At 41.3% G+C, this 25,835-nt stretch overlaps 1 protein-coding gene across 6 annotated transcripts in view; it reads left to right on the forward strand.

The window, feature by feature from the left end:
- CUX1 (cut like homeobox 1) overlaps positions 1-25,835 on the forward strand; it is a 285,116-nt gene that overhangs the window by 176,979 nt on the left and 82,302 nt on the right. For 4 of the 6 annotated variants that reach the window (XM_059829439.1, XM_059829443.1, XM_059829441.1 and 1 more), the window contains 4 exons: positions 4,682-4,730; positions 15,155-15,259; positions 17,969-18,157; positions 23,972-24,030. In XM_059829439.1, coding sequence (XP_059685422.1) covers positions 4,682-4,730; positions 15,155-15,259; positions 17,969-18,157; positions 23,972-24,030 — 402 coding nt within the window. The remainder of the gene's footprint in view (positions 1-4,681; positions 4,731-15,154; positions 15,260-17,968; positions 18,158-23,971; positions 24,031-25,835) is intronic. The other 2 variants (XM_059829440.1, XM_059829442.1) reach the window with 1 other exon arrangement.

Raw genomic sequence — 25,835 nt, forward strand, 5'->3', positions numbered from 1 at the left:
TTTTCACTTCAAACGCAGTAGCAAGAGAAGAAATAATAGAATATTTCATGGTCATGCTGTTTCAACAGTTCAGATTCTTTTTACTTGGTGGTGCTTATTCTGTAGCTCCAAATGCTTGGGCTTACAATTTGATTTCCTAAATTCCTTAGCCTGAAAGTGTTGAAACTTAGGACAAGCTACCTGTAATACAGCCTGAAGAACCGTCTTGCTTACATGATTACTTTTCCTCTAACACGGAGATTATAAGGAATTAGATCAGATAAATGATTATACTATCTGTGGAATGAGAAAACACACAGTAGATAATATTTGTTCCTGAAAACAACTTTTACCCACTCTTTTTCTCATGATCTGTTTTAATTTTAAGAAAGTGTCACCTTTGGCAAACCCTGAATGCTGTTGGGTTGCAATGTAGAAATTGGCTGTAAAACACCGTAAATATCAATGCATTACAGCAAAAGGTCGTCTTGTCACTAATTACCATTGTTCGCTGTAGTTATCTGAAGGAAGACAGAACTTTGGGGTTTTTCTCCTTGGCTTCAGCTCTTGGGGTGATGGGGGAATCCAGGCGCTCACAAGAGGCCAAGTCGCGCGTTGCTGGAGCACAGGTCTTACAAGGAGCAGCTGAGGGAGCTAGGGTTGTTCAGTCTGGAGAAGAGGAGGCTGAGGGGAGACCTCATCGCTCTCTACAATTACCTGAAAGGGGGTTGTGGGGAGGTGGGTGTTGGTCTCTTCTCCCAAGTGACAAGCGACAGCACAAGAAGAAACAGCCTCAAGTTGCGCCAGGGGAGGTTCAGGCTGGATATCAGGAAAAACTTCTTTCCTGAGAGAGTGGTGAAGCACTGGAAGAGGCTGCCCAGGGAGGTGGTGGAGTCACCATCACTGGAGGGGTTCAAGGAACGTGTGGACGTGGCACTGTGGGACATGGTTTAGTGGGCATGGTGGGGTTGGGTTGATGGTTGGACTTGACGATCTTACAGGTCTTTTCTAACCTTAATGATTCTGTGTGTGCTTCAGGAACGAAGAAAGTTAAAAGTAAAATCATCAGGTCCGTATCTCATATAAGTGAGTTTAGTTCACATGGAATTACTTTGGTCAGAAATTTAGGGCCAGTATAACCACAGATTTGCTGAACTTGGCCATTGTTCCCTTCAAGGTTCTCACCAGATTTTCAGTGAAAACCTGCAGGACAAGATGCCGGCAGCCTTGAGCTGGACGGTATTTTGCCTGTCAAGGAGTTCCATGAAGTAAAGAGAAATATTGAAATAGGAAGGGCTGAAAAGGAGCAAATGTGGCGAATGGTGAATGCATCAAAAATTACCTGTGTGGGACTAATTCAGTGAGCCAAAGTGGAGTTTCCTTGTACCTTGCAGGTTTGAGTTCGACACGGTGCTTTGTAAACAATAAATCAATGCAAGTTGTTTCTGTGAGTGCATAAAAGGTGTGAGAACTGTAATTTATTTTATAATAAATACTTCTGCTGAGCAAACAGTGAATGTAGCTATTAGAGACTCTCTCAAATAAGTGATTTTAGACTGCTGTGAGTGCCAGCTACTGATGTGGTTGTTGAGCTTTTTAAATGAAAAGACTGCATTCCTTTTGAAGATCCTTCTGAATGCTGTTGACACTTGTGCTAGGAAAGAATATAGAGTAATTTAATTCATTACTTTACTTAAAGATAACATTTATGGTTGCAGCATTAACCTCCATTGGTGTGCAGACTGCTAGGCTGGAGATGTTTTGCTTGAATTTTTTTGGAGATGTTGCATCCTTTTATTAGGTTTGCGGAGACAGATTGTGTGTGGAAAAGCTAGGTAGAAAAACTGTACGAGGGAAAGGGGAGTTCAGGATCAGTCAGCTGGTGTGTCTGGATGCAAGGACAAAGGGACAATTTTGCCCTTGGCTACAGTTTGACACTTCTACTGGATTCAGTCAGAATTATCTGTGCGCGCTGAAGGGCAGAAATGTCATTTTTATGGGGTTTTATATCCTTGGTCGCTTTTTTTTGTTATTGGCTGCGTATACCAGTGCGGTAATAGAGCTCTTAAATCCTGACCCCAGCCAAAATGGCATACAAATACCCGTATTAATACTTCTGTCCATTTTAAATACAGGATTGTCCTGAGTCCTTCCACCTCTTTTTTCAGGGGCCGTCCCGTGTTTCAGCCTGTTTTACTGGCAGCCACGCACCTTTCCGCTGGCCCGGGGTGCTCCTCTGCTTTACTGCTCTTGGTCCCATCTCCTCTTGGTCCTTTGGCCTCGGACATCCCTCCCTTCCTTCCCTCGCTCTGCTGTCTTCATCTCTTTCCCTACCCTTGGCTCCCTTCACTTGCCTCTGTGACCGTTAAAGGTGGCTGAGGGTGCTTTGATGGCTCCAGACCCGCTCACACTTCTGCCCCTTCCCACTCATCTCCTCTGCATCACAGTCATCTTTTTTTCTCCAAAAAAAAAAGCTCCCTTGGCTGAACTGAAAAACATCCTTTCTGCTCCCAAAGCAGGGTGCTCATCCTCTCTCGGTCCGAGGGTTTTGTGCTTCCGAGTCCTTCGCTCTTCTCAGGTTCTGTAGTTTTTCAGACCTTTGGCTGATACCTGGCACCCCAGGTTTGGGAGGAAAGGCGGTGAGTTTATTGTTCTCCAAACCCTACAGAGAAGCCAGCGGAAACTGGATTCGCTTAAGCTGTAGCCGGCGTGTTGGGTTGGGACATTCCCAGCTCTGATCTGGAAGGCATGTGACATAATCCAGACATCATTTACTGGCTCCATATAACCTGAGGCATTCACACATAAATTCAGCCTGGATGCATAAGCTTATATAAAGAGGATCCTTAAACTATCCTGACTAAAAATATTTGTAAGATGCTGGGAAACATTATTTTTTTTGGTGCATTAGGATGCTCTCTTCCCTTTATCTCTGTTATAGATACATAATGGGGTCACTTACATGGTCTTAGGGACATCTTTGCCATGTAAAATACTGTAATTTCCATAAGTGGGTTAACAAGTGTTTTGGGGCTGGAGTCTAAAACAAGATGTTTCGCAACTACAGAGGCTAAAGAGATCAAAAGTGTTAGTGTGGGCTTTCCTTAACCTGACCAGGTTAGTCTTCTGGCTACTCCCTGCACACTTTGAATCCTTATTTGCCCAAGGAGTGATTGTTCAATTCAGTAACTAATGTCTGTTATTTATTATTAATTCAAAACAATGTGTGCATGATTTCTTTCCAATGTAAGAGCACATTAGCTTCTCCTGCACAAGAAAACACATGTTAATCTGTTTTCCATTATTGTCCAAAAGATTTTTTCAAAAGGCAATTCATGTTGCCCCGACAACATTAAAGGCTGTAATTAAAAATAATTTTCCATTAATTTATATACATACACATTTACTTATTATGATCTTTTACTGCATTTCCCTAAGTGTGCACGCAGAAACCTAAAATGCTGTTGAAGAGTAAGCCAATATTCAGTGTAATGATCCAGTGTCGAGTGTGCCAGTACCCCGATGTACTTCAATTAACCATCTTTCCCAGCAAACACCTGCGTAGAAAAATGGATCTTCTGTGGGATCAGCAGAAAAACAAGCCCTGACTTTTCTGCATCAGCAGAGGAAGGGAATTCCAGTATTTCACAGCTTTTACTGATAATCATCTGCTACAGATTAGAAACAAAAAACAGACATTATGGTGTTGGCAGACTGCAAAAGGACTTGCTGGTTAAAGCTGCTGTTCATAGGAGATGAGGATAGTGTTTATTGCTTCCATATGGTCCAGAGATATAAGACAGGCAAAATATCTGGGGAGAAGTCATATGTCTTACTGTATTGATACAGAACATACTTTTAGGTTTGTAGGCCCTTTTCCTGGTACCTTTCACAGGTAAGAGCACAAGTGTGAAATATTTGCCATTGATTCACCATGATGATAAAAAAAGATTGCTTAAGGATTGGATCCATTTGTGTGAGCAAAGTCTTAGAAGTGCTGGCGTTTTTAAAGGGACAGGGCTGGTAGCTGCCACCTCAGACACGTATGTGAAGGATCTGTTTTTCCTTGGCCATTTGTATAGTTTTCAACCCTTTGACTTTCCTATTCAGCTTTGTAAAGTGCATTAAGAGCCTGAGTCTAAATTTAGAGTTTCATAAATTTGTGTCAAAAAACTCTTTCCTGCATAATGTAAAATTAAATTTCTTAGTCTCTTTGACCTCAGGATATTTTTTTTTAGCCCAATTTAGAACCAAACTCCTAGGCACACTGAAACCAAAGAGTAACAGGTTACTTTTGTGTAGGCGTATACAAGTAGTTGACTGAAGAACTGCAGTCTTTGACTTCTCCGTAACTATCACTTGTGAAGCACCTTTACATGTAGGAAAGATGACGCTGCCCATCTGCAGAAGGTTGGGGAGTAAGATCTTCAAAGATCTAACGAATATACTCAGATATCAATACGCTTGTTTCGCTGCAAAAGGGGAACAGGCAAAGGAATTGGAGACTTGCAAACCAGTCCACAGAGCTGAAACCCGAGAGGATTTCACCCGTCAAAAGATTAGCTGATCAGTCGTCTTTTTTTTTTTTTAAATACTGAAAATTGGTATTGTTCATATGAATGTTGCAATTGTATTGTGCGTGAACTCGTATAGCAGGCATTCTTCATGTGATAACAGTACTTCTGCTCTCTTGTTCTCCCAGGGCTGATGAAATCGAGATGATCATGACAGACCTTGAAAGAGCAAATCAGGTAGGATTTTAAATGAGTCCCTCATAAAATTCTAAGTGTTACTTTGATTTTTTTTCCCTCTCTTTTGGATTTCATGACAGTTCTTTTATATGCACTTAGCAGTCGTAACTGTGTAGAGTAAGAAAATATGCTAATTTAGAGAAAAAGACAGCTCTTTAGGGATACTCTGTAAGGATTGTATGCACAGTAGAGTAGTGCTTGCCATATATTTACCTTCTAATAATTTAAACTTAAGTTTCCCACTATAGTTATGCTTGGGTTTATGTTTCTAAATCCATCATGTTGGCCCCTACTCGGACATGCAGGTAACTGGTTTCCCCAAATTAAAGGACCTCTGCCGTGCAGCAGTTGGCAGGGCTGCCGACGGCCTGACCTGCTGCTGCAGCTCCAGCTTTTGTGGACTTCTCTGGACTTTCCTTTTTCCTTCCTTTTCTGATATGTTTTAGTGGCGTGTTAATTTTTAGCAAGGGTTGGATCAGACTGTGCTGTGCAGGAGAACAAAGAAATTGTAATTTGTTCCTGCAGATGCTAATTTGGTAGATGGCGAAATGTCTCGCCGGCGTTCCCTCACAGCGCGCCCGCTCCCGAGAAAGTGGCGCAATCGTACAGAACATTTTAAAATAAAAAGTTTTTAAAAACCCAGACCCAACACCCAAGCAAAGTGCCCTTCTGGGCCAGACCAGTCTGTACTTTGAGTGACTATTTGAGGTGACGAAGGAGATGTGTACGGACATGCAGGATTCACAGGTGATACATGCGATGGGTGATGGTTTCACAGAGGGGAGCCTCAACCAGGCATGTTCATCAGTGAGCTTCATTAATCCCTCTGTCAGGTAAGATCAGACATTACAGATCTTAAGTCTCTCAGGTTACGGTTTTGTAATCCAGTTGAAGCTTACCTAAGAGCTCACTTCCAGGAAGACGAGCTGCCCCTCCTTCCCCACCCTGGGGTCCGGCAGCACGCCTCGTGCCGTCAGTGGTGGTTGTGGAGCCGCACCATGAGCCAGACCAGGTCACTGATCCTGTTGAAAACTAACCCCCCCTCCAGCTGCTGCTCTGTTTTGTCTTTCCCCTTTTGCTAGATCAACTTTCAGCCCTCCCACTCCCCTGGTGCAGCTGGCACACAGAGCAAGTATATTGTCCTTTACATTAGTTCTTAATAAATTGGAAAAATACTAATGAAGCAGAAGGCAGATTTGCAAGTTGTTGGGTTGACTGTTCAGTCAGTAAAAGAAAATTGGGGTTTGCGCAGTGGGATTTTAGTTCTGTCAAAGAACTTTTGTAGACAGCATTAAATATTTATGAAAGTGCTAGTAATTATTTGAAAATCTGTAGACTTTATAGAAATGATGTAGGTGTTAAAGATGTTTTGGTGGAATTATTTTGTGATTTTTGCAAAGGCAGTACATTTTGCAGAGTTGTAGCAATGATTTACCCAGTAGGTTTTTTCTTTTGTCAGAGTAGAAAGGTGGTTGTAGTTAAAAAACAGGTATTTCTGATTTCCGTTTGCCGTACTAAAATTGAATATATCTATTTATACAGAAATACTAAAGATATTTTCCTGTCTAACTAGAACAAACCTGCAATGTGGGGTTTTTTTTTTTACTTTATTGAGTTTTTTTAAATTAGTCAAAATTTATAACTGCTTATGTGCATAACCCTTGGTTTGGTTGTAATTCAGCAAACTCTGAATCTGTGTTTAAGCATCAGTGTGCAATTCATCTGAGCTGCTGTAAAGCCAGGAGAGGTGATTCCCTCTCCCCTGTCCCCATCTCCCCCTCCTCTGCTTCCCCCTCCCGGCCGCTGTGGTCCTGTCCCCTCCCTAACAGCAGCGTTTAGGGACCTTCCTTGAGTCCATTGAGCTCCGTAACTGCAGAAAAACCTGAATTTGGGGCGACGGGCCCAGGTTTGTTTTCTGTGGGTTTAACAAATTGAGGCAGCTCAACAAAACATGGGAGAAGCAGCAGCGCCGAGATGAGGGACGCGAGGGGAGCGTGCGCCCTCGGAGGAGACGGGGAAGGGAAAGCTCACCGGTGGAGGAGCAGCAGCAGCGAGCTGCTGGAGTAGCTCAGCTGATTTCCTGAAACATGCCCGTTGTCCTTGTCTTGTGTGATGCTTTACCTTTATAAAACACTTCTATAAATTAGAACTAAGTGATCTTTGTGGCAGCAATTCCTGTGTTTTACCTCTTTAGAGTTGAAAAAAAAAAAATTGGAAGAAAGTAAATGCATTGCACAGGCCAGAAAGTGAGTTTGCATCAGGCTGAAGTGTTACAATTGCAGAAACAAGTACTTAACGTAATTGTGTATTTAATAGTTAAATTAACATTTCCTTTTACCGTTTCAGTAAGTACTTATTCCCCATTACTAAGACTACCTTTAAAGAGTAATGCTCAGCATGACTCCTCTTTGAGGATAGACTGCCTTGCAGATTTTGATGTGATGTTTTGCTGCTCTGGAGTTAACACTGACCCAAACGACTGGGATTCGGAGCAGAAATTTACAGAACAGCAAAAAGTTTCCACTGAAAATGTGAAAAATATTTGCTGTAAATTTTTAAATATCTGATATTTCTTGAAAATCCCTTTCCTAGTTACTGCCCTTTTTGAACCCAGAGCTGGCGTTTCTGAACTTCCCTTGCTTTAGGTGAGGACGCTTCTCTGACTCTTTAAGAGGTGGGGAGTGCCGTTTCCCTCTCCAATTCCACAGTAACAAGAGGGTGGATGTGCTCAGTGACGTTGATCCAGGTGTCCGTATTCTGGGTGAGGAGAGCCATGGGGACAGAGTTGGTGTTGTAACTCCCACCTTCGTGTCCTGTTGGGTGAAGCATGGACCATTCTTCTTAGTCTTCAGACTCCATCACCTCTCTTCTCCCACTGGTTTTTACTTATTTGGATCCTCAGATTGTTTCATGCAGGAGCTTTCTGGGCTTGTTTGTGTGCTGTCATCCCCAGAAGAAACTACTAGCTCATAGAAATAATTACCTTTAAATACCAGTGAGCTTTGCAATTTTCTGCTTAGAAAGAAGAAGGAGTAGTGACCGCAAAGCTCGGTTTCTCTCCATTGTATCGTTAACGCAAGGTATAAACTGAATTTTCCGCCAAACCATAACCCTAACCAAAGAGGAAAATAAATCCCTCACTTGAGCAGAGCACGCTGGGGTGGAGGGGTTGGAGGTGGGCGCTGGAGGTAGCGATGTGGTGGCTGCGGGGATGACAGCCCTTCCTCAGCTGCTAATCCAGGCACTCAGTGCGGTTAATCCAAGATCTTGAGTGGGCTTTTGCAGCAGGGCTAGTCTCGTTCAGACTGACAAAGCTCAAAGAGAGTAATTTAAGTACACCAGTTTACACCCACTGTTAGGGTGAGGCGGGTCCTGGCTGGGAGGTGGGTGGCAGTGGTGGCCTGTGGAGTGACCCTTCCACGTTAGAGTCCTGAGAGCTATAAACCGGGACCAAAAGGACAAGAATAGTACGTTGAAATGGCTGGTCGACCTATGCCTGCCTCAAGAGGAGCCACTAGCTCCATGACGTGAGCTTTAGCAGGGGTGTGACGTCTGAAGCCAATAGCCCCCGCTTGCTTTAGCAGTAAGGTGCAACTGCATCGTCTGCAAGGCAGCAGAAGAGCTGCGGGCAGCGGCAGCCGGGGTCTGTTACCCCTCCTCATCCCCGAGGTGGTATGACTTGTATGGCTTGGGTCTGTAAAGGGCTGAAGTCGAAATATAACTAAATGCAATGAGAATGGCTTATTTTCACTTTACTAACCTGCCAGCTCGATAACGAAAATAACCCGAGAGTTCACCCTCGCATTTCCATGAAGATTTAATAATCCTGTAGTTTGGGGAAGGGACTCGTTTTATTAAGATTTCATTTTGCACAATAAATCACTGCATATTTTCTGATATGCTACGAAGTTTAATAATAAATAATTAAAACTAAACTACCCTTACTTGTCAAAATAAATGATTTATCATAGTTTGGGATATAGCATCTTTGAATTTTTTATTGTTTGATTCCCAGAATATTATAATTTCTAATCAGTGAAGTTAATGACGCTCCAGTGTACTTTTCTGCATTTGCAACACTTACAGTTGTGTGAATGTATATTTTACGCAAATATTTATGCTTAGTACTTTTCTGTACCTTTTCAAGTTTACACCTTTCTCATGAGGGTTTACAGCAGTAAGTCACCAATCTTTGGGCTGACATTTATTCAAATGAATTATCCTTCTGTTTCTGTACTTCATCTAGCAACCTGGAATCACCCAGTTGTGCATGAGAAAAACTGAGGTTTCCATTGAAAAGAATAATTCCTATGTTGTGAAAACAGAAATAATTTGGAGAGTTAAAGAGAGAGAGGCTCATTTTAAGGTTTTAATATTGAGTCTAAGTTTGTGGTTTCATGTCATTGAGGTTTCATGTCATTGAGGTATCCAGATCTGTTTACTGGCTTTATACATTCAGTTCACATTGGGTTTTTTAAAACAAAAAAAAAAAAAAAGTCTAATGGGCTTTGTAATTCAGGCTTCCTGGAAAAAAAAGTGCTTTTTCACTTTTAAAAGAAAAAGAGAACGGTTAGGGTTGGTTGATCCTGGGTTATTGTATTTTAATCTTGAGGAGGAGGAAATAGATTTGAAAAACAGACTCAGATATGGGTATAGTTAGATTTTGGGAGTAAGAAAGAGAACATGGGGGGTTTTGGTGCACTATATTGTGAAAGCTATAGAAAAAGAATTTTTATTTTTTTTTCTTCTGTGTCTATGCCATGTTATCCCTTTGGAAAAGCTAAATGTTTCCATTGGTTTTCTTTCCATCTTCACAGTGCTGACAGTGCTCCCAGATTTCTTCTACTTATTTTTTCTGGGGGAAGAAAGTCAAATACAGAAACTTTTGTTGTCAATAAAACAAGACCAACCGTTCTTTCTAAAATACATAACCATTTACTAAAGAATCTAGGCTGGATCAGTGCCATTTATTCCACAGAAATGTAGTGTTAGATTTTAAGATCTGTAGAGGAAGGGTTAGTGAGTTTAAGCATTTTTTGGAACCAAAATTCCACTAAAATACATAAAACAGAGTCTGCTATAGAAGCAGAAAGAAAAGCTCACCAGGGCATTTTAGCAGAAATGCTGTTCTCAGGATTATTTTTTTATTTCATTGGGTATGGTACCTTCCTGTCTCTAACAAATCACATTAGAAAATGGTTTGAAAAGATATTCCCACTAAGTGAGATTGCTATAAAATATGTATGCTTTTGAGCAGCCGATGGAAGAAATTCTCCCCTTTCACTTAGCAACACAAATGCAATACAATATCGGTAGTGCAAGTGCTGTGCGGGAGGGTTTTGCTCTGACCCACCGGTGGTAACGCCACCAGTGACAAGGCAGTCCTTGTTTTTATGTTTCCACGAAGAAGGGTATTCGTCGTGACATGACTCCTTCATCCGCACCAAGGCTAACGCAGATACTGCCCACAAATGCTGCCGGAGCGTTTGCTTTTTATTTCTGAGTGCCTTTGCAATGAACTAGAGCCTCCGCTGTTGCGGTGTGCCATAGCCCCGCTGGATTCGGTGAAGTTATGCTGTTTTATAGCAGATGAGGTCATTCGCTTAATCCTGTGATTTCACTATCTGTAAAATGGGAATAATAACATTTACTTTGTGAAGTGCATTGAGGTCCTCGCATGGAGAAGTGCTGTATAAAGGCAAAATATGGTTAATATGATTTTCATACAAACACAGGAGTTTCCTGTAAATGCCTGGCTTTCAGTTGGGAGTACATTTAGCTGGCAGCCTTTCAGCGCACAAAGGAAAGTGCAATAGCCTGAAGACAAGAATGAAGACAACCCAATCTCTTCTGTTTGTTGGAGTTCTTTTTCTTTTTTTCATGTAATTCTCCATTGCTGGAAAAAAATAGGTGCCAGAGCTGTGAAGAGTCTTTCATGTCACCGACTTTCTGATAACCTTGCTGTTGTTCTGTCAAACCTAGGGTCGTTTAAAGGTTTTAAAGTAAATTTTTATATCTCAAAAGTTAGAAAATTAAAGCACATTGAACCAGTGTGCTTTAATTGATCTTGTACTCCAAGAAACCTAGCTTTTTTGCAGTAGCTTGCAAGTAAGAATGTCAGCTTCAAATACTTAAAACCCAGCATGGTGATTACTGCCATAACCGGGCTCATTAACTTCAGCAGAATTACTTGTGATAATATACACTCCTAGCCCATAGGAAGATTTGGCCACATATAGCACTGAATTTAGCATGTAATAAGGAAATACAGTTTGGGTGGTGGAACTTTAAGGGAAAGGTTACACTTTTTTGCTTGTAAGATCTCATTTTGCTATTCACACCACTGGTCTTTGATCAAATTAACGTTTTACTGTAAGTAGAAGAGCACTCAGTTCATGCTATTCATTATCTTGTCAGGAAACAATGAGAATAATTTAAACTGGATATATTGTGTAAGGCTTGCCTTTTTTTTTTTTTAATTGGAAAGCGCATGGCAGCATTACGATCATGACCTACCAGCTCCGCTATGAACAGTACAATATTTACATGCTATATTAAGGAGAATGAAAGGTATTTTGAAATATTTTGTTACCAGGGAGGTAGCTCTATGCGAGGAAAACAGCAGTATGGAAATTAGGAGGGATTGTATGACTGAGCTATCCAGAAAAGTAGCATTTTTAGACAATGCTGGATTTGCATGATCTCTGTCAAGGCCAGTAGTGTGACTGTCACTGGTCATCGTGGTTTTCCTAGGCTGTGCATAGTAGACTTGGAAGTAAGAAACGAAGAGTTCTAGCACTGGCTGATGAAAAGCAACTTGTACTATGGCATACATATTTCTTAGCCGAAGTGGGATAGTTTCACACAAAGAGAAGGTTGCGTGAACTTTCCAGTGGCTCCAAGTTGTGCAAGATTGCTAGGTTTTAGCCATTTTCCATACTGGGCGTCTGTCTCTGGCTGCACTCTCTTTTCTTATTTCAGGAAAAATTGTTCAACCGTTTCTAAGAACAAGATTAGGGAAAAAAAGCCAGTTTTCCCCACATGTTACGAGCTGTTCTTGCTGTTTTGGTGAGGAGCCTGCTGTGCCCATATTTACGAGAAGGGGCTTGGCACTTGATGAGGGAGGGTTTGCCTTTTTCTCAGGGTTGCATCTTCTGTTGCTTCAAGTAGCAAAAGAAAAAAAAAAAAAGCCCCAAGTTTGGCCAGCCTGTAAGTGTCTGAAGAAAACCCGAGTTCACACAAACTCAACAGAATCTGGTTTGAATTTGCCGGCTTTGATGTCCGTGCCTGTCCCAAGCACGCTGCAGGCTGTCACTGGGTGAACATCAACCAGCCAGGTTTTTCTTCCCTCGGTTGTAACATAAGGTTCAGTGCCACTTTGACGGAGAGCGCTGGGAGGGGAGATGCTCTTCCCGGCTGCCCCTGCCGCCACAGGGAGACGGGCAACGTCGGTGTGAGAGCACGGAGAGCGGGAAGTGGAGAGAGAGGGGGTCCGTGGTGGGGAGGGAGGAGGAGGACCGGGACGAGGCTGCTGCAAGGACATTTGGAGAAGAAGCAACGAGGAGAAGAGGAAGGAGGAAATCGTGGGGGTAAGACAAATTCTGGAAGTTTGTGTGTATTCGTTAGGTCGTGCGAGCTTGCTTTTGCCTGCCTGAAGCTAAAGGCACTGTGAAGCTCAGAGAAGACAGAAACGGTGCTTCCAGTGGCCAAAGTGAATTAGGAAAGGGACAAAGTGACAAGCAGAGAGGGGTAGGAGTCAGAGAGGCAAAAACAGGGGTTTGTGCAGGGGAGCAATGCCGCAGCCGCTGTATGGGGTCTCGGGTGCAGGCGAGCGGGTAAGAAACGGCCAAACGCAGCCCGTGCCGCGCGGGGAGGCTGTGGGTGACACCGCCGGCAGAGCACCCAAATGGAAATACGCTGGGGGCTCGGGGAACCCTATAGCTCAAAATGGGCGTTTGTGCCAGTGCATTCATTAACACTTCTGAAGCACTTAGATCCTTTGATGGTGGAAGTCAGACCACAGCCCGTGAGGAAGCGATTAATCCTATCTGCAGAGGAGGGTGGGATTAGGTTGTAGTAAATAAGCCGCAGAGGTCACACACGGAACAAGGAGGACAGAGCAAAATATTCATTCACCTAGCAATATTCATCCTGAGAGTTAAATGAAGTAGGGGGTCTCCCTGGAAAAAAGGAATAGCGTGTTACTGTGCGGTTCCAGCCTGCCTCCCGAAGCCCTGCGCACAGGGGGTAGCCGAACATACCTGCAGCCTTGGGGTTGGCTTTGCAAAACTTCCAAGTGCTCAGTTTTGAAACTACCGTTCTTTTAACAGGTTTTTGTGTGTAATTTATAATTTATATTGCAATAGCACCCAAAAGTGCTTTCCAGACACTGAACACATCTATAATTCTGGCTCTAAAAAGCTTCCATTCTGGAAAAAAAAAAAAAAGAATAATTGACCAGTATTTCCCACATAGAATTGCCCAGAGTTTCTGTTGATGTATTTTTAACAATGCATAGTATGAAATCTTGTCTAATATTATTCGCAGGATTACAACAGGTGTTCTGAATTGGCTGGGGAGGCTCTGCAGAAAGGGCAGCTGACAGCTTACTGTATATGCAGATGTAACATCTATTAGAAATATCCTCTGTGGTTTGCTTGCATGCAAGCTGAATAGATTCTCAAAACAATGCTGCTGTGAATGGAAGCCATCAGCAGAATTGCTTAAGGCTGCAAAACCCATTACTTATACAGCAGTAGATGCAAGAGCGAGCGCCACAGTGTAGTGACTTGTCCTGCTTTGCTGGAGTTGTTTAGCAGTTATTAGATCAATGTATGTACATCCACATCTAATAAAGTGCGAGAAAATAATTTAACTCAATCTGTATTGTTAGCTCAGGTTTTTATCCTAGTATTACCTAGCTGCATAAACAACCTAAACTTTCTCTTTTTGTGCCTTTTTAATGCTGCTACCATTTTTTCATGCACAGAATAGGTTGTGGCCCATGCTCTGATTATCAGAGCCATGTTACTATACTTTTTACAATTACATTTTAATTACAGCTGTAAAACCTATGCAAAATCATTTAATATAATGTTGTGAGCAAATAGCACAGACGGTGCATTTAGTATTTGATTGCTGTTAGTTTACTGATTGATTAAACATGCAGACAGAGTCTCTGCTTTGACTAGTAAGTCAAAGACCATGCACACACGCAAGGGTATAGGATTTATATTTGCTATTTTAGATGACTTCAGTTTTCAAAAGGGTTAGCTGAAAAAGCAGGGAGTCTGGCACACAGAAATATGGCAGTGTTGGTGGCTTGAAAATGAATTTATTATTCAATAAAGGAAGGGACCCATCAGTGTAAAAGTTGGTCAAGAAAAGTTTTGACCTTGATTGGTGGCAGTTCATGGGTTTGGAAGAGTTGGTGCTATGTCCTGAAAGTGGAGATAGAAAATCATTTTAGTTATTTTCTGCTGAAAGTGCAGCATGATTTGCATGGAGTAGCCCAGGTGACAAGCAGTAATTACTCAAGGAGGTAAGCAATATGGTTTTATAAAAATAAAGCAAATTTTGACAAAAAAGAGAAAAGAAAGTCTGACCAAGAGGAGTATATACTGTAAAAACCAGGTTTCGTTCCGCTCTCTTAACAGAAGCTTATACACAGTTATGGAGGGGACTTTGCTGCTATTTATTGCCTGAAGTTACTGATCCATCTGTCTCTACCCAAACTCTTGCACAGACAATCTTTCCTCATAATTCTGCCTTTCTCCTTTCTATTATTATTCAATATTTGTATGGAATTTTGTGTGGTAGCCAAGTCACAGGCTTATCAGATAGTGCGTAAATCCTCAGCAGTTGGTAACTGATCTGTGCAAAATTGTCAGTTTAGGGTTAAATCTTGTTGAATAAATAGACCTGCTGAAAGAACAGAATCTAACAATTCATGGTTTTGGCAATAATTACTGAAGAAAGACAGCCCGCAACATTGCGTGTGTGTTAGAGAGAATGGTCAGAATATCTTTTAATTCAGCATTTACCCGTGAGAATTATTCCCATGAGGAACCTTGCAATAAAATCTGCTTGGTCTATGAGAATAGAAAAAAATTGAATAAAAAGACTCCATTTCCACTTGTATTTATTCAGTCTGGGAAATTCAGTGGGCCGCAGCATTAGTATCAGCAGGGGATTCCTTGCTCCTAGCGTTAAATTACTGTCATAATCGCTCAATTATTTCTTCCTTGTACTGTTTAAAATAAAAATCCATCACATTCTATGTTTTTTTCTAACATTTATTAGGTTGAGTGTTTAGGAAAATCAATTATATTCAGTCAGGCATGAATTGATGAATGTTCTTGTAATAATTGTCAGTTGTTAAACTGAATGTACTTTCTCTTTTCACCCCTTTTCATTTCCTTCAGAGGGCAGAGGTGGCTCAGAGAGAGGCAGAGACCTTAAGGGAGCAGCTCTCGTCAGCTAACAAATCTCTCCAACTCGCTACGCAGATCCAGAAGGCACCTGATGTGGTGAGAGAAAATATTTACTGACTCTTACAGGTTTCTGACATTCCTGCAGTACAGCTCTTTCGATTTATGCTCGCAGCTATAAAAATATCTGTTTGGAGTAATATTTTAACTGAAATGGAATTGCATTCCTTTGGGATTGTGGTTTGGTTAAACTTCTGAGGGGGTTGGTGGCTGCAGAAGACCACGGGAAGGACAGAGGTCGATCTGCTCTGTGGTGACGGGTACAGTGATCCATAGCTCTCCACAGCTGCCAGTCCAGGCGGATAGCAGCAACTCTCAGAAATTATTTCACGTTGGTAGGAGCGTCAGCAGAGGAAAAATAAAGGCAGCAATGTGGTGTAAGAAAGAGTGACTTGGTGGGCTGTCAGAACATGCCTGCCTGGAGGGCACAGCGAAGGCATGGAGCTTCAGACCAAGGGAACCAACTTTGCCCAGAGCTGGTTGCATTAGCGGGGACCCACTGCCTGCCCGTTTCTGGGTCTCGTTATTCTTAGTGTATGGGCTGTCAGAGGAACTAGAAATAAATTCAGCATCATTCCAGTTTTCACTGAATATATCTAAAGTGAGAATTACACCTATAAATCCAATAAAAGATGAAAATTGAGAAGGTATCCTGTACTCCTGAAGGTTTGGTTGGTTGTTGCCTTCTCTGTGTGTTTCTAAATAAAGCAAACACCGCTGTGTGGGGCGGTGGGTAGCGCTGACTGCTGACCGGACCTTGCGGGCACAGAGTGCTGTTACAGGACTCAGCTGGTCCTGGGTTAACAGGTATCACAGATGAGCAGAAAGATTATTTTGATTTTTGTTTGCCAGAGGAGAAATAGGAGTATTTAAATATAAATATGCTATTAAGTGAAATTTAGTCTACTTCTAAGCAGCAGATTTAACAAACAAAAGAAATCATGCTCCTTATATTGCTTTTTTTCTTGTGAGTCATATACATGCTTGACAGTGATATCGGAGAAACACATGGTTGCCTTTAAAGCACATTTGCAGAGAATGAGTAACAAACCGTAAGTCCTCCATATCTGTTTGGTCGTCTATTAATACGACCCAGTATTTTCTCAGAGAAGTCAAAAGAGAGACAAGCAGGCTGCTAAACAAAAAATGAAAAAATAAAAAGCCTGAATACCACTTGGAACTCTGAATTACCTGCCTCTTCCTATCTCGTGTCCTAGTCTTATCATTATTTTAACATTAGGTCTTTCTTGTATTTAATAGTACTTCTGCACTTCATTTATATTTAATATGACAACTACTGCAGGATGAAAATGATCATTATCTATCTTATTTCAGACTCTACATTCTAGTCTCAATAGGCACAAGCAGCAGATGATTATACAACTTGTGATGTTTCATGCGAGCAAATTAGAGGTTTTTTCAAGTTAAAAGTATAATTCAGTGTAATAGGAGAGCGTTGTTAACTGCTGCTCGTACATGTAGCTTTCTGTGAGATACAATGGTATGTAGTCACTGAGAATCAAGCTAAGTGTTTAGAAGATATGGAAAAGGTATTTTGTTGTGCCTCTATTTTCCAGAAAAGAGGGTATGGAGTGTATTTCAATCTGCTGCAATGTCATCTTGAATTGTAAGGAAAGTGCTTGGGTGACAGCATCGGTGGGTTGACTTTTCAGCTCTTTCGCCATAGGATCTTTGGTATAATGCTTACTATCGTTGTCTCTTTGTAAATGGATTCTTTCCTACTTCCGTGGTGTTTTCTGAGGAACAGCCATTAACCTTTGTAAGACCCATTTTAGGCTTTTTAATGGAACGTGCGTTCATCACTGGGCTGCCTCGTGCTCCCCAGATCTGCACAAGATTTTCCTTATGTTCTTCATGGAAGAGAGGTTCAGAGCTCTCTGATGCATTATAGCTATTGATCTCTTAACACAAAAGGAGACAAAAGACACGGTACAATTAGTCTGTGTTACCTTTTCTGAATAGATCTACCTTCTTAACTTCTCTGTCCTCCCTTATTTCTTGTCTTACTGGAAAGTCAGTCTAGTGAGGAAGTTTCAGGCTTGAGGACAGATTTTGCAGCCATGGGAAACTGGAAGAAGAAAGATCCTGATTTAGGAAAGGGAATCTCTGAAAGTGGAGACCGTAGGGAGAATGGCCTTGTCTTAACAGCTGTCACATCTGTCTTCATCCCCATGGAGGAGAGGCTTTAGCTGCTAGCAGTAATGTTAACAGCGAACAATTTTCATGCAAGGAGCAAGTTCATTGGAAGTAGCACTTTGGGGCAATTTTTGACAATTTTGCCTGGAACGTGTGGCATGCATACGAAGAGCCAAAGGCACATGACTCTGCCATTCCTGATTAAGAAATTCTGCTCCATTACTTCAGAATATTTTATCTGATTAGTATTTTGTAAGCACAGATTTTCATAGTTGTCAAAGCATTTGGACTATTAATAATAGATAGATCTAAATAGAATTCCTTGACTTTCACGGCTGCTTCTTTCCAGCACACTTATGAAATAGGGAAATTAATTCTCTCTATTATCCCTATTTTACCGAAGAGCTGTCCTGGCGAGTAGAAAGGTTCATCTTCCAGGTTCATGCAGTCAATCACGGGAGTCCCAGATTGAGAGATTGTTTCTGGCTCTCATGCCACCCGATGCCATGCTTGGTCCTTACCTAACTGCCCTGAATTCAAGCTTGTTGCCTTTTTTTATTTATGTGGTCTAACGCTTTTTTTTCACATTAGGAGCAGGCCATCGAGGTGCTAACGCGGTCCAGCTTGGAAGTAGAACTGGCTGCGAAGGAGCGGGAAATCGCCCAGCTCGTAGAAGATGTCCAGAGACTCCAGGGCAGCCTCACCAAGCTGCGGGAGAACTCCAGCAGCCAAATCTCACAGCTGGAGCAGCAGCTGACCGCCAAGAACAGCACACTGAAAGTAAGGCTCCATTCTGTGCTCAGCAGCTTTCGAAGGATATAACTGACACACTAATACTGGGGTTTACTGATGTAAGCTTTCTGTGGTTCTGGGCGGCACCGTAAAAGCCACTGGCTTCTTCAGGATGCTGTTGAATTCCAGTTTCTGTGACGTTTTATTCTAAGTGATCACAGTTTTTGTGAAACTTAATTTACATAGTTCTCATTGTTTTGAAATTTGGTTTTTGCAGACCATGGCTACCTTTAGAATTAAAACCACCAACAAAACCCAACACATCTTTAGCATGGATATGTAGTTAAATAGCTGAACAGAAAATCCTTCTTAGGTTTGAAAACTTTTAATTCCCATTCCAGTGATTGGTATTGCAGATTTGGCAGGGGTGTTTATTGTGCTATGGTCTATCTTTGAATTTAGCTGCTACCCCCTCCAATTCTCTCCACTGGAAAAGGGAAGTGTATCATTTAGAGTATAAAAAACAAATAAAACCAAGAGACAGAGAGAAGGCTTTTTAGCCTTAATAACCATTTAATTATTTCTTTAACTGTATATTTGCTGCAGAGTAATTCCCATTTATAATTAGTGGTCCAGTCCTATACTCATTTGCGTACCAGTAGCACTGCACTAAAACCAGAAGAAACATCTAACAATGTTGTGAGTGACCCTTTTCCCTTTTGCTTCAGCAGCTTTACTTTCTTTGTGTGCTAGCCCACCCAGTTTTGATCTGTCAGTAAGCATGAGAAATGTTTCCTGACATGTGTTATGAATCAGTTTCCTGTAACTCCTGTCTCTTTCATTGTTCTACCATCTATGAGCTTCAAAGTGTAAACAAGATAAATTTATCTATTCCATTAAAGACTTCATAGTTTTGCAGGTTTTATAGTCTGAGGGTTTTTTGAAAGCAGGAGGCTGATAGTACCCACTTAGCTCTGACTGTGGCGTGGGTTGCTTTCCTCTATCAGAATGATTTAACGTTCAATTGAAACTCTTACAAATTGTTCTAATTCTGACATTTTTTAGAGGTTACTAGTTCTGCTCTGGTGTAGCGTAATTTATGTGGAGAAAAGTCTGTTAGGGATGAAAGCCAAAGTGTTGCATTCCATATGCTTTCTGCATGTTTTAAGACAGCCTTGCGGAATTTTTGTGAAAATTCAGTAGAGCAAAGGAAACCTATTAGGTCCCTATATTGACAGTATCAGTCTCTGCCCATCTGTCACCATGTGGGCACCACTTTTTATGAGGGAGGAAGGTTCTGAGGGACACATTTTGCTGGCTACGCCCATGCTGCAGGGGTTTTTCATTTTTTCATAAAACCTGATAGAAAATTTCTTGAGTCCTTGCACTTGACAGATTTTCTTGGAATAAAGCATGTTCCTGGTGAGGTCAGTATTAGTTTAGCCATTAACTTCAAAGGGAACAGGATCATAGAAATGACAGAGCAAGTCTTTGATTTTCATTTCAGTAATCTCCTTCCATTTTCTCATAGACTTGCCCGGCTAATGCTCTGTATTTAGGTTCCTGTTGATAGTGTCTGATGCAGTGACTCTATTGATAAAGTTTCAGTCATTTCAACCCTCTTTAACCTTATTTGTTGCACTATAAAAATATTTCAAAATACATACTTTTACCCCAAAGTGCTGGGAAAACCTGTGTCTGAGATTTGTTGTACAAAGAACCAAATCTCAGTGGTGATGTGTTGATCTCATGTTTGACTATAGAGAAATTGCTTCTAAAATAACTGAGATTGTAAAGGTTGCCTCCACAAAAAAATGAATCACAGTTTCACAAATTAAAGCAATGTTCTCAGACCATATCTTGGGGGAATTCTTTAATACTCTATGACTTAATGAAACAATACAGAAATACTTTCAAAATTATTGCTTCTTTATCTTCATCTGATCTAATAATCAAAACATGTCCTCTAGTAACAACAGTTTTCTAACTATAATTATATTAACCCTTTGTTGCTGGGAGTTAGAGCTTCCCTGCTACCCAGTTAAAATGCAACAGTGCTAGTTACCAAAGAGATATATCAAATAACCTAGCTTAGTTAAATATAGGCTTTTTAGTTTATCACTCTAAACTAAACTACAACATTAGTCTAATGGGGTTTTTAAAACATTTTAAGCCCCTTTATACAGCCCATGCTGTTTTACCTAAGACAGTTTAATTAATAATACAGTAATGTTTTATTTATTTTTTTAAAATAACGTAAGAGGGGACCCAATCTATGCATGCTGTAACGTGGGTTCATTCATACAACAAATGCAAGACGATTCCTGAAGATGGACTATTTGCACATTTAGTGTGCAGAAATGCCACCAGCCCATTCCTTCTGTCCTCTGGCTCCCTACATTTTTGTGTGTTGGAGGACGTTAGAATATATTTTGTCTGAATTAACCAGGTTGATATTTAGTGCAAGATATTAGTTCCTCCAGATTGTCTCACAGCTTGAACCTTTGTTATACCATGTTCTGTGCATTTTACAGGGTTCTTTGAGACAATTACCATACTAATACATTTTAAAACAGTCGTTGACTGGGAAGATGCCAAGTGCTTAAATGGTCTGCTTATATACAGGCATTGCATTCTCAGTTGTTAGTCTATATTGTTTAGTAAAGTATACATTTAGGTGCAGATTTTCCATGGCAACAATCTCTGTATTAGGCACTTGGGAATGATGGATGTATGTGGTTTTTATACAATTCAAAGTAAAATATTGCAGGTTGCCATACTGCTGTAACAGCATACAAGTACCTGAGAGTCCAAACAGCTTCATTCTGTCAACATATTTTTTTTCTCTCTCTCCCCGCACCCCCCCCCGCCCCAACTGTGCTTTGTACCTAAAATTTCCAGAAATACTTTCAGGGTATAGCATATCCTTATACAGAATTACATTTAATATAGATTGCATTAAAATGGGAATCATTAGCTTTTCTGTATTTTATATCTGTTTCTACAAAAGGCTTTTTTCTTAGCATATCCTTGTATAAGTAACATATTAATCCAGGATATTGTTTGTTTTAAATTTATTCCAGTACTTTTTATACCGAGGACTGCTGTAAATAGCCAGTTATCCCTACTGTAAAAGGTAATCTGCCTGTAGACCCCAAAATGTTACAAGTCACAGAGTTAAGGGAGAGGTGAATTGTAGAGCATCTTTGCTTTAAGCTGTAGAGTCGCGGTTAGAAGCATCCGGCAGTGACGAGGCCAAGGAGACCTGCGAGATGTCGTGTGGTGTTTGGCAGGGTCCTCCCATTGCCTGCATTGAGTTTTAAAGCTGTCAGTCACGATGCCGAGTCTCCTCCCCAGTACCAAGGGCTCTCTGGCTCACTGGTTTCATTTAAAGATCCCTCTCCAGTCTTACTGAACCTGATCTGGTGCATTAAAAATTCTAGCTGGATTCCTCGTTAAAGTAATTGTTTTGCTCAGCGTCAAGCTATAGCTTGTAAAGCTGCTTGAACTTGTGGCATGTTGTAGCTGGCCCTCCTTAAAACGTGGAGAACTGAAGTGACACCTTGGTATGTAGTACATTTGTATAATGAGATTGCAACACACGTTGGAGGTTATCGAAACCTCAAACTTCTTTAATATTTGTAGGATTTTCCTGGTCACATCAACCAGGATTTTCCTAGTTACATCAGTGTAGCATTTTTTAGCAGGGCCAGAACAGTTAGTAACTGGAATTTGGGAAGGTAGGACATGTCAGCAGAAATTACTAAAATTTGCCCTGTATTTATTCCAGGTTAAAAAAACTGTTTTAGCTGAAATAGACGTGGTTTTTTTTTCTTTTTAACACAATCCGAATGACTGCACAAGTTACTGATGGCTAAGGATGCTAGGACACAAGACCTTTTAAGAGGTGGCTCATTTCATCACTGTCCCATAGAGTGCAAATTCCACACTTAACAACGGCTCCTGCTTTCCTGCAGCAGCCGGTGGTAGTGATCCATTAAGAGTTGCTTGTTGAGCAGCTGCCAGAGCAGGGCCCATGTATTACTGCTGGGAGATGCCTCTTGTCAGCAGCGACTAAGGATTGTGGATTATGGTATCGAAAAGCAGGAACAGGAATTTGAGTGCCGTATATGGATAACGTGGATGTCCACTTTGTCGCTGCTTTTTAATGTATGTACTAATGGCAAGGCAGAAACGTCAGCAACGCGTAAGCTGGAAAGGGCACGATAGGAAATCCTTTAAAAGATGGCAAAATAGCTGGAAGTCCAAAAAAGCCCCATCGTGCAGCTGTTGTCATCTGAAGAAGCCTCATTTAAATTATTAAGATGGCTCAGATGATGGACTCGCTAATCTGTGGGTGCTACATGTGTATTACATATTACATGGTGTTTAGGTTTGCTGCTTGTACCCATGGGATAGCTTTGAGATGGGTGATACCTACACACTGGCTTGCTTAGGAAGACAACATGGTTAAGAGGTTCCCACTTAGCAGACCCCAAAATATTACGAGTCAGAGTTAAGGAAGAGGTGAAAGGTAGAGCATCTTTTCTTTAAGCTGTAAAGCAGCACTTAGAAGCAGCCAGCAGTTCATCTGTCCCAGCCCTGCCGTTCACGCACCCTTAACTGTGCTGGTGCAGAACTTTATGGGGCTGCATTTTAAATGGGTTTGGTAAAATTATCCAAGTTCACAGTAGCCCTCCTCCTGCGTTCAACGAGCAGCCCAGGAGTGGGTGTGGGATCGTCTCAAATTCACTTCTCCACTGAAAGCAGCCTCTCCTGGGCATAAAGCCCTATTTTTCTTTTCCATTTCATATATTCCTTTCCTTTTCAAAGTAGCTGCTCTGTCTTTGAGGGTGGTACGTCCTTGTGTTATTTCTGTTTCCTGTGACCTTTGGGATTCTGTGCCAATTTTAACACCAAAAATTAAATGAAGCAGAGCTAGCCTGAACTTCTTCATGGAAGATGCAGGCCAGTAAGTGCTGTTCTTTCTTTGCTTAGATCAGGTGTGCCTATAGTAAGCAAAGAAATTATTAGTGGGAAATTAATGTGGCTTCTGCAAGCAACGTAACAGCATCAATTATGTATCACTATGTTTTAGGCCTCCTGAAGCATTTATCCTGTAGTGATGAGCACTGTTGTTGGGAGCAGGGGCTCTTGGGTAAGGTCCAAATGTGTGGCATTGCGGTATGGATTGTGTTAGGAGGTTTGTTTCAACGTTTGTGGCATCTTCACACCGAAGAGAAGCCATTGAGACTGCCCCAGGTCAGGTAGACCTGAGCAAAAAGACCTGCTGAGTTGGTCTCAATGCTTCATCTCCGGTGTGTAATCATATTAGTTATTGCAGTAAGTAATGCTTGTAAAACGACTTGGTACAGCTGTTTTGTTTGGGCATGAGGCATTGTAGAAGTCTTACAAGCCTAAGGCGTTCCAGTCAACAGCTTCTTCGGTCTTTATTTTTCATGTAGATAAGGTTATCGAGAACTGTCGTATTAAGAATACAGTATGTGCCAAAGCATCCTGCTTGTTTACCCAATTTATCAGTTTCGTAAAAATTTCAGCTGCCCCATTTTTAATACCTTCTTCCCCGATCTCTTTGTGGAACACATGACAGTGACATTGCAAACAGCCGAATTGGGACCTACTGAATTCTGTAATGCTTGGCACTCTGTAAACAAAGGAAGAGTGAGGTATAATTGTGTTTACGTTGAATTGGTTATAGTTTGTTTTCTAATATATGTAAATTAGGTATGAGTCATTAACCCTCACTTGTGCGCTGCTGTATATATAGAATAATTTAAAGATGATTTTGAAAGCCTGCAGAAAAAAATCTAAATAATTAAATCCATGTTCTTTCTTTTAAAGCAACTGGAAGAAAAACTGAAAGGACAGGCTGATTATGAAGAGGTTAAGAAAGAATTAAAGTAAGTGTTAAATGCTTACATAATTTTTTCACAAACTCTAGTTTAACAATGCTTGTTAAATGAAGCCACAAATCTGTGTTCTTGGAACAATAAAGAATTCAGTCAAAACCACAAAGACGGGGAAATCGGGAATATTGGCAGAAATTGCATCCAGAACCAGTGCAACTGCTATATCTGAGAGTACTCCTTTTTGTTGCAGCACAGTATCGCAATAGCAAATAATACACGTGTCCATGAAGAAAAGGCGCTAAAATTATGGTCCGCCAAAGGTAAAAAGTTTGAAAATCTGTGGTGTTTTAGGTGGACCACTCTTCAAAAATCGCCAGCCAACAGCTGAATGTAACATGGACCAAGAATTTAATGCAGGGCCTTTGGCCATAATACCTTTTCTATGCTTTTGCCAGCCACCGTTCAGCACTTACCATTTTAATGCTGTGCTTGTTTCACTGTATATTTTTGCTAATATATTGTGGTTTTAAACTAAAGCCACAAACAGCCTTTTCCTATTTCAAGGGGGTTTTTTAAGAGACTTAAAAGAGCCTCATTTTAAACTATAACAAGATAAGCTGTCAGGTTTAGAAGAGAAGTTTTTTGACTGGAAATATGTTTAGTGTCAAGGTTTAAATAGCTGCAAGAAACTCCATCTCTTCTTTCATCATTCTGGCATTTTTGTGTGTATTTTAAGAAGACTGAAAAAATGTTACCTTGTTTAATGAGGTATTTCAGATGCGGCTGGTAGTCATGTGCTTTTGTTTACACGTCCCTGGAGAATATGGAAAGCAGGTTTGGTTTTGCAAGCCCAATGACCAGCCCCTGGTGCTGTTATATTCAAGCCACGCTGGCTGCGGCTCTGGTTCGCTGCCAGCTGCAGCATGCCCTGATGGAGGTGTATAGTTTCAGTCAAGTGAAATGAGTTGTCCGTTTCTTTGGTCATTATACCTGAATATTAACTGGTCTCAAAAAAGCGTCATCGTTTTAGTGATGCGGGTAAATACGTCCATGTTCTCTCCTGAGTTAAGGAAACGCAGCTTTGGATTTCAGCCGGTTTATGCCCTCATATGTGAAGTGGTGGATGGGAATTAGGCCACAACCTTAGAATTTGCTACATGAGTTACTAAATGTGAATGTGCCAAACCAGCAAACGAGTTTTAAATCCTACCTGGTTTAATGCCTTCACTTTAGATACAAAAGTCATTTAGATCCCTGTATTCCTGGTGCTAATGCCTTTTTCTTTTTTACCACACTGACTTACAAGACGAGGGCAGGGATGGGAAGGCAGATAAGAGGTCCAGGAGAAGCCAGGACACAGGAGTGTTCGTATGGTCCTTCTGCCTGTTCCTGTTACCTCGAGATGAGCCTGCAGTGAAATAGATGGGAGCATCTCCTGGAAGTGGCCCTTGTTGGCTGCCAGTAAATTAACGCTGTTCTCCTGGCTGTTACAGCTTTTATATCCCCTAATTTGTGGGTAACATTTTTTATCTGGGCAGGTGACTTTAAAGGGACAGCCAGCTAGCTTGTAGGTGGCTTGGGGTCCATACACCATCCTGCCGGATGGCGCAGGGGGTTAAGACCCTCTGTGAGGACACTGCCAATGTTTGCAATGCTGCATCGTCACAGCGGCTCGTTCACGCCACCCTCTCTGCTCCCATCTGGTCGAAAAGATTTGCCAAAATCTAAATGCGCATCACCTGGGAGTGACCGTCTGATCTGACGTGAAACTATGAAAAGTCTATTGCTGCAAATCTGGTATCCCTCGTACTGAATCCTACTGTGGACGCCTTTGTGCCCGGTAACACTAACAAAAA

Source organism: Gavia stellata, chromosome 25, assembly GCF_030936135.1.
Source record: "Gavia stellata isolate bGavSte3 chromosome 25, bGavSte3.hap2, whole genome shotgun sequence".
Lineage (NCBI taxonomy): Eukaryota > Metazoa > Chordata > Aves > Gaviiformes > Gaviidae > Gavia > Gavia stellata.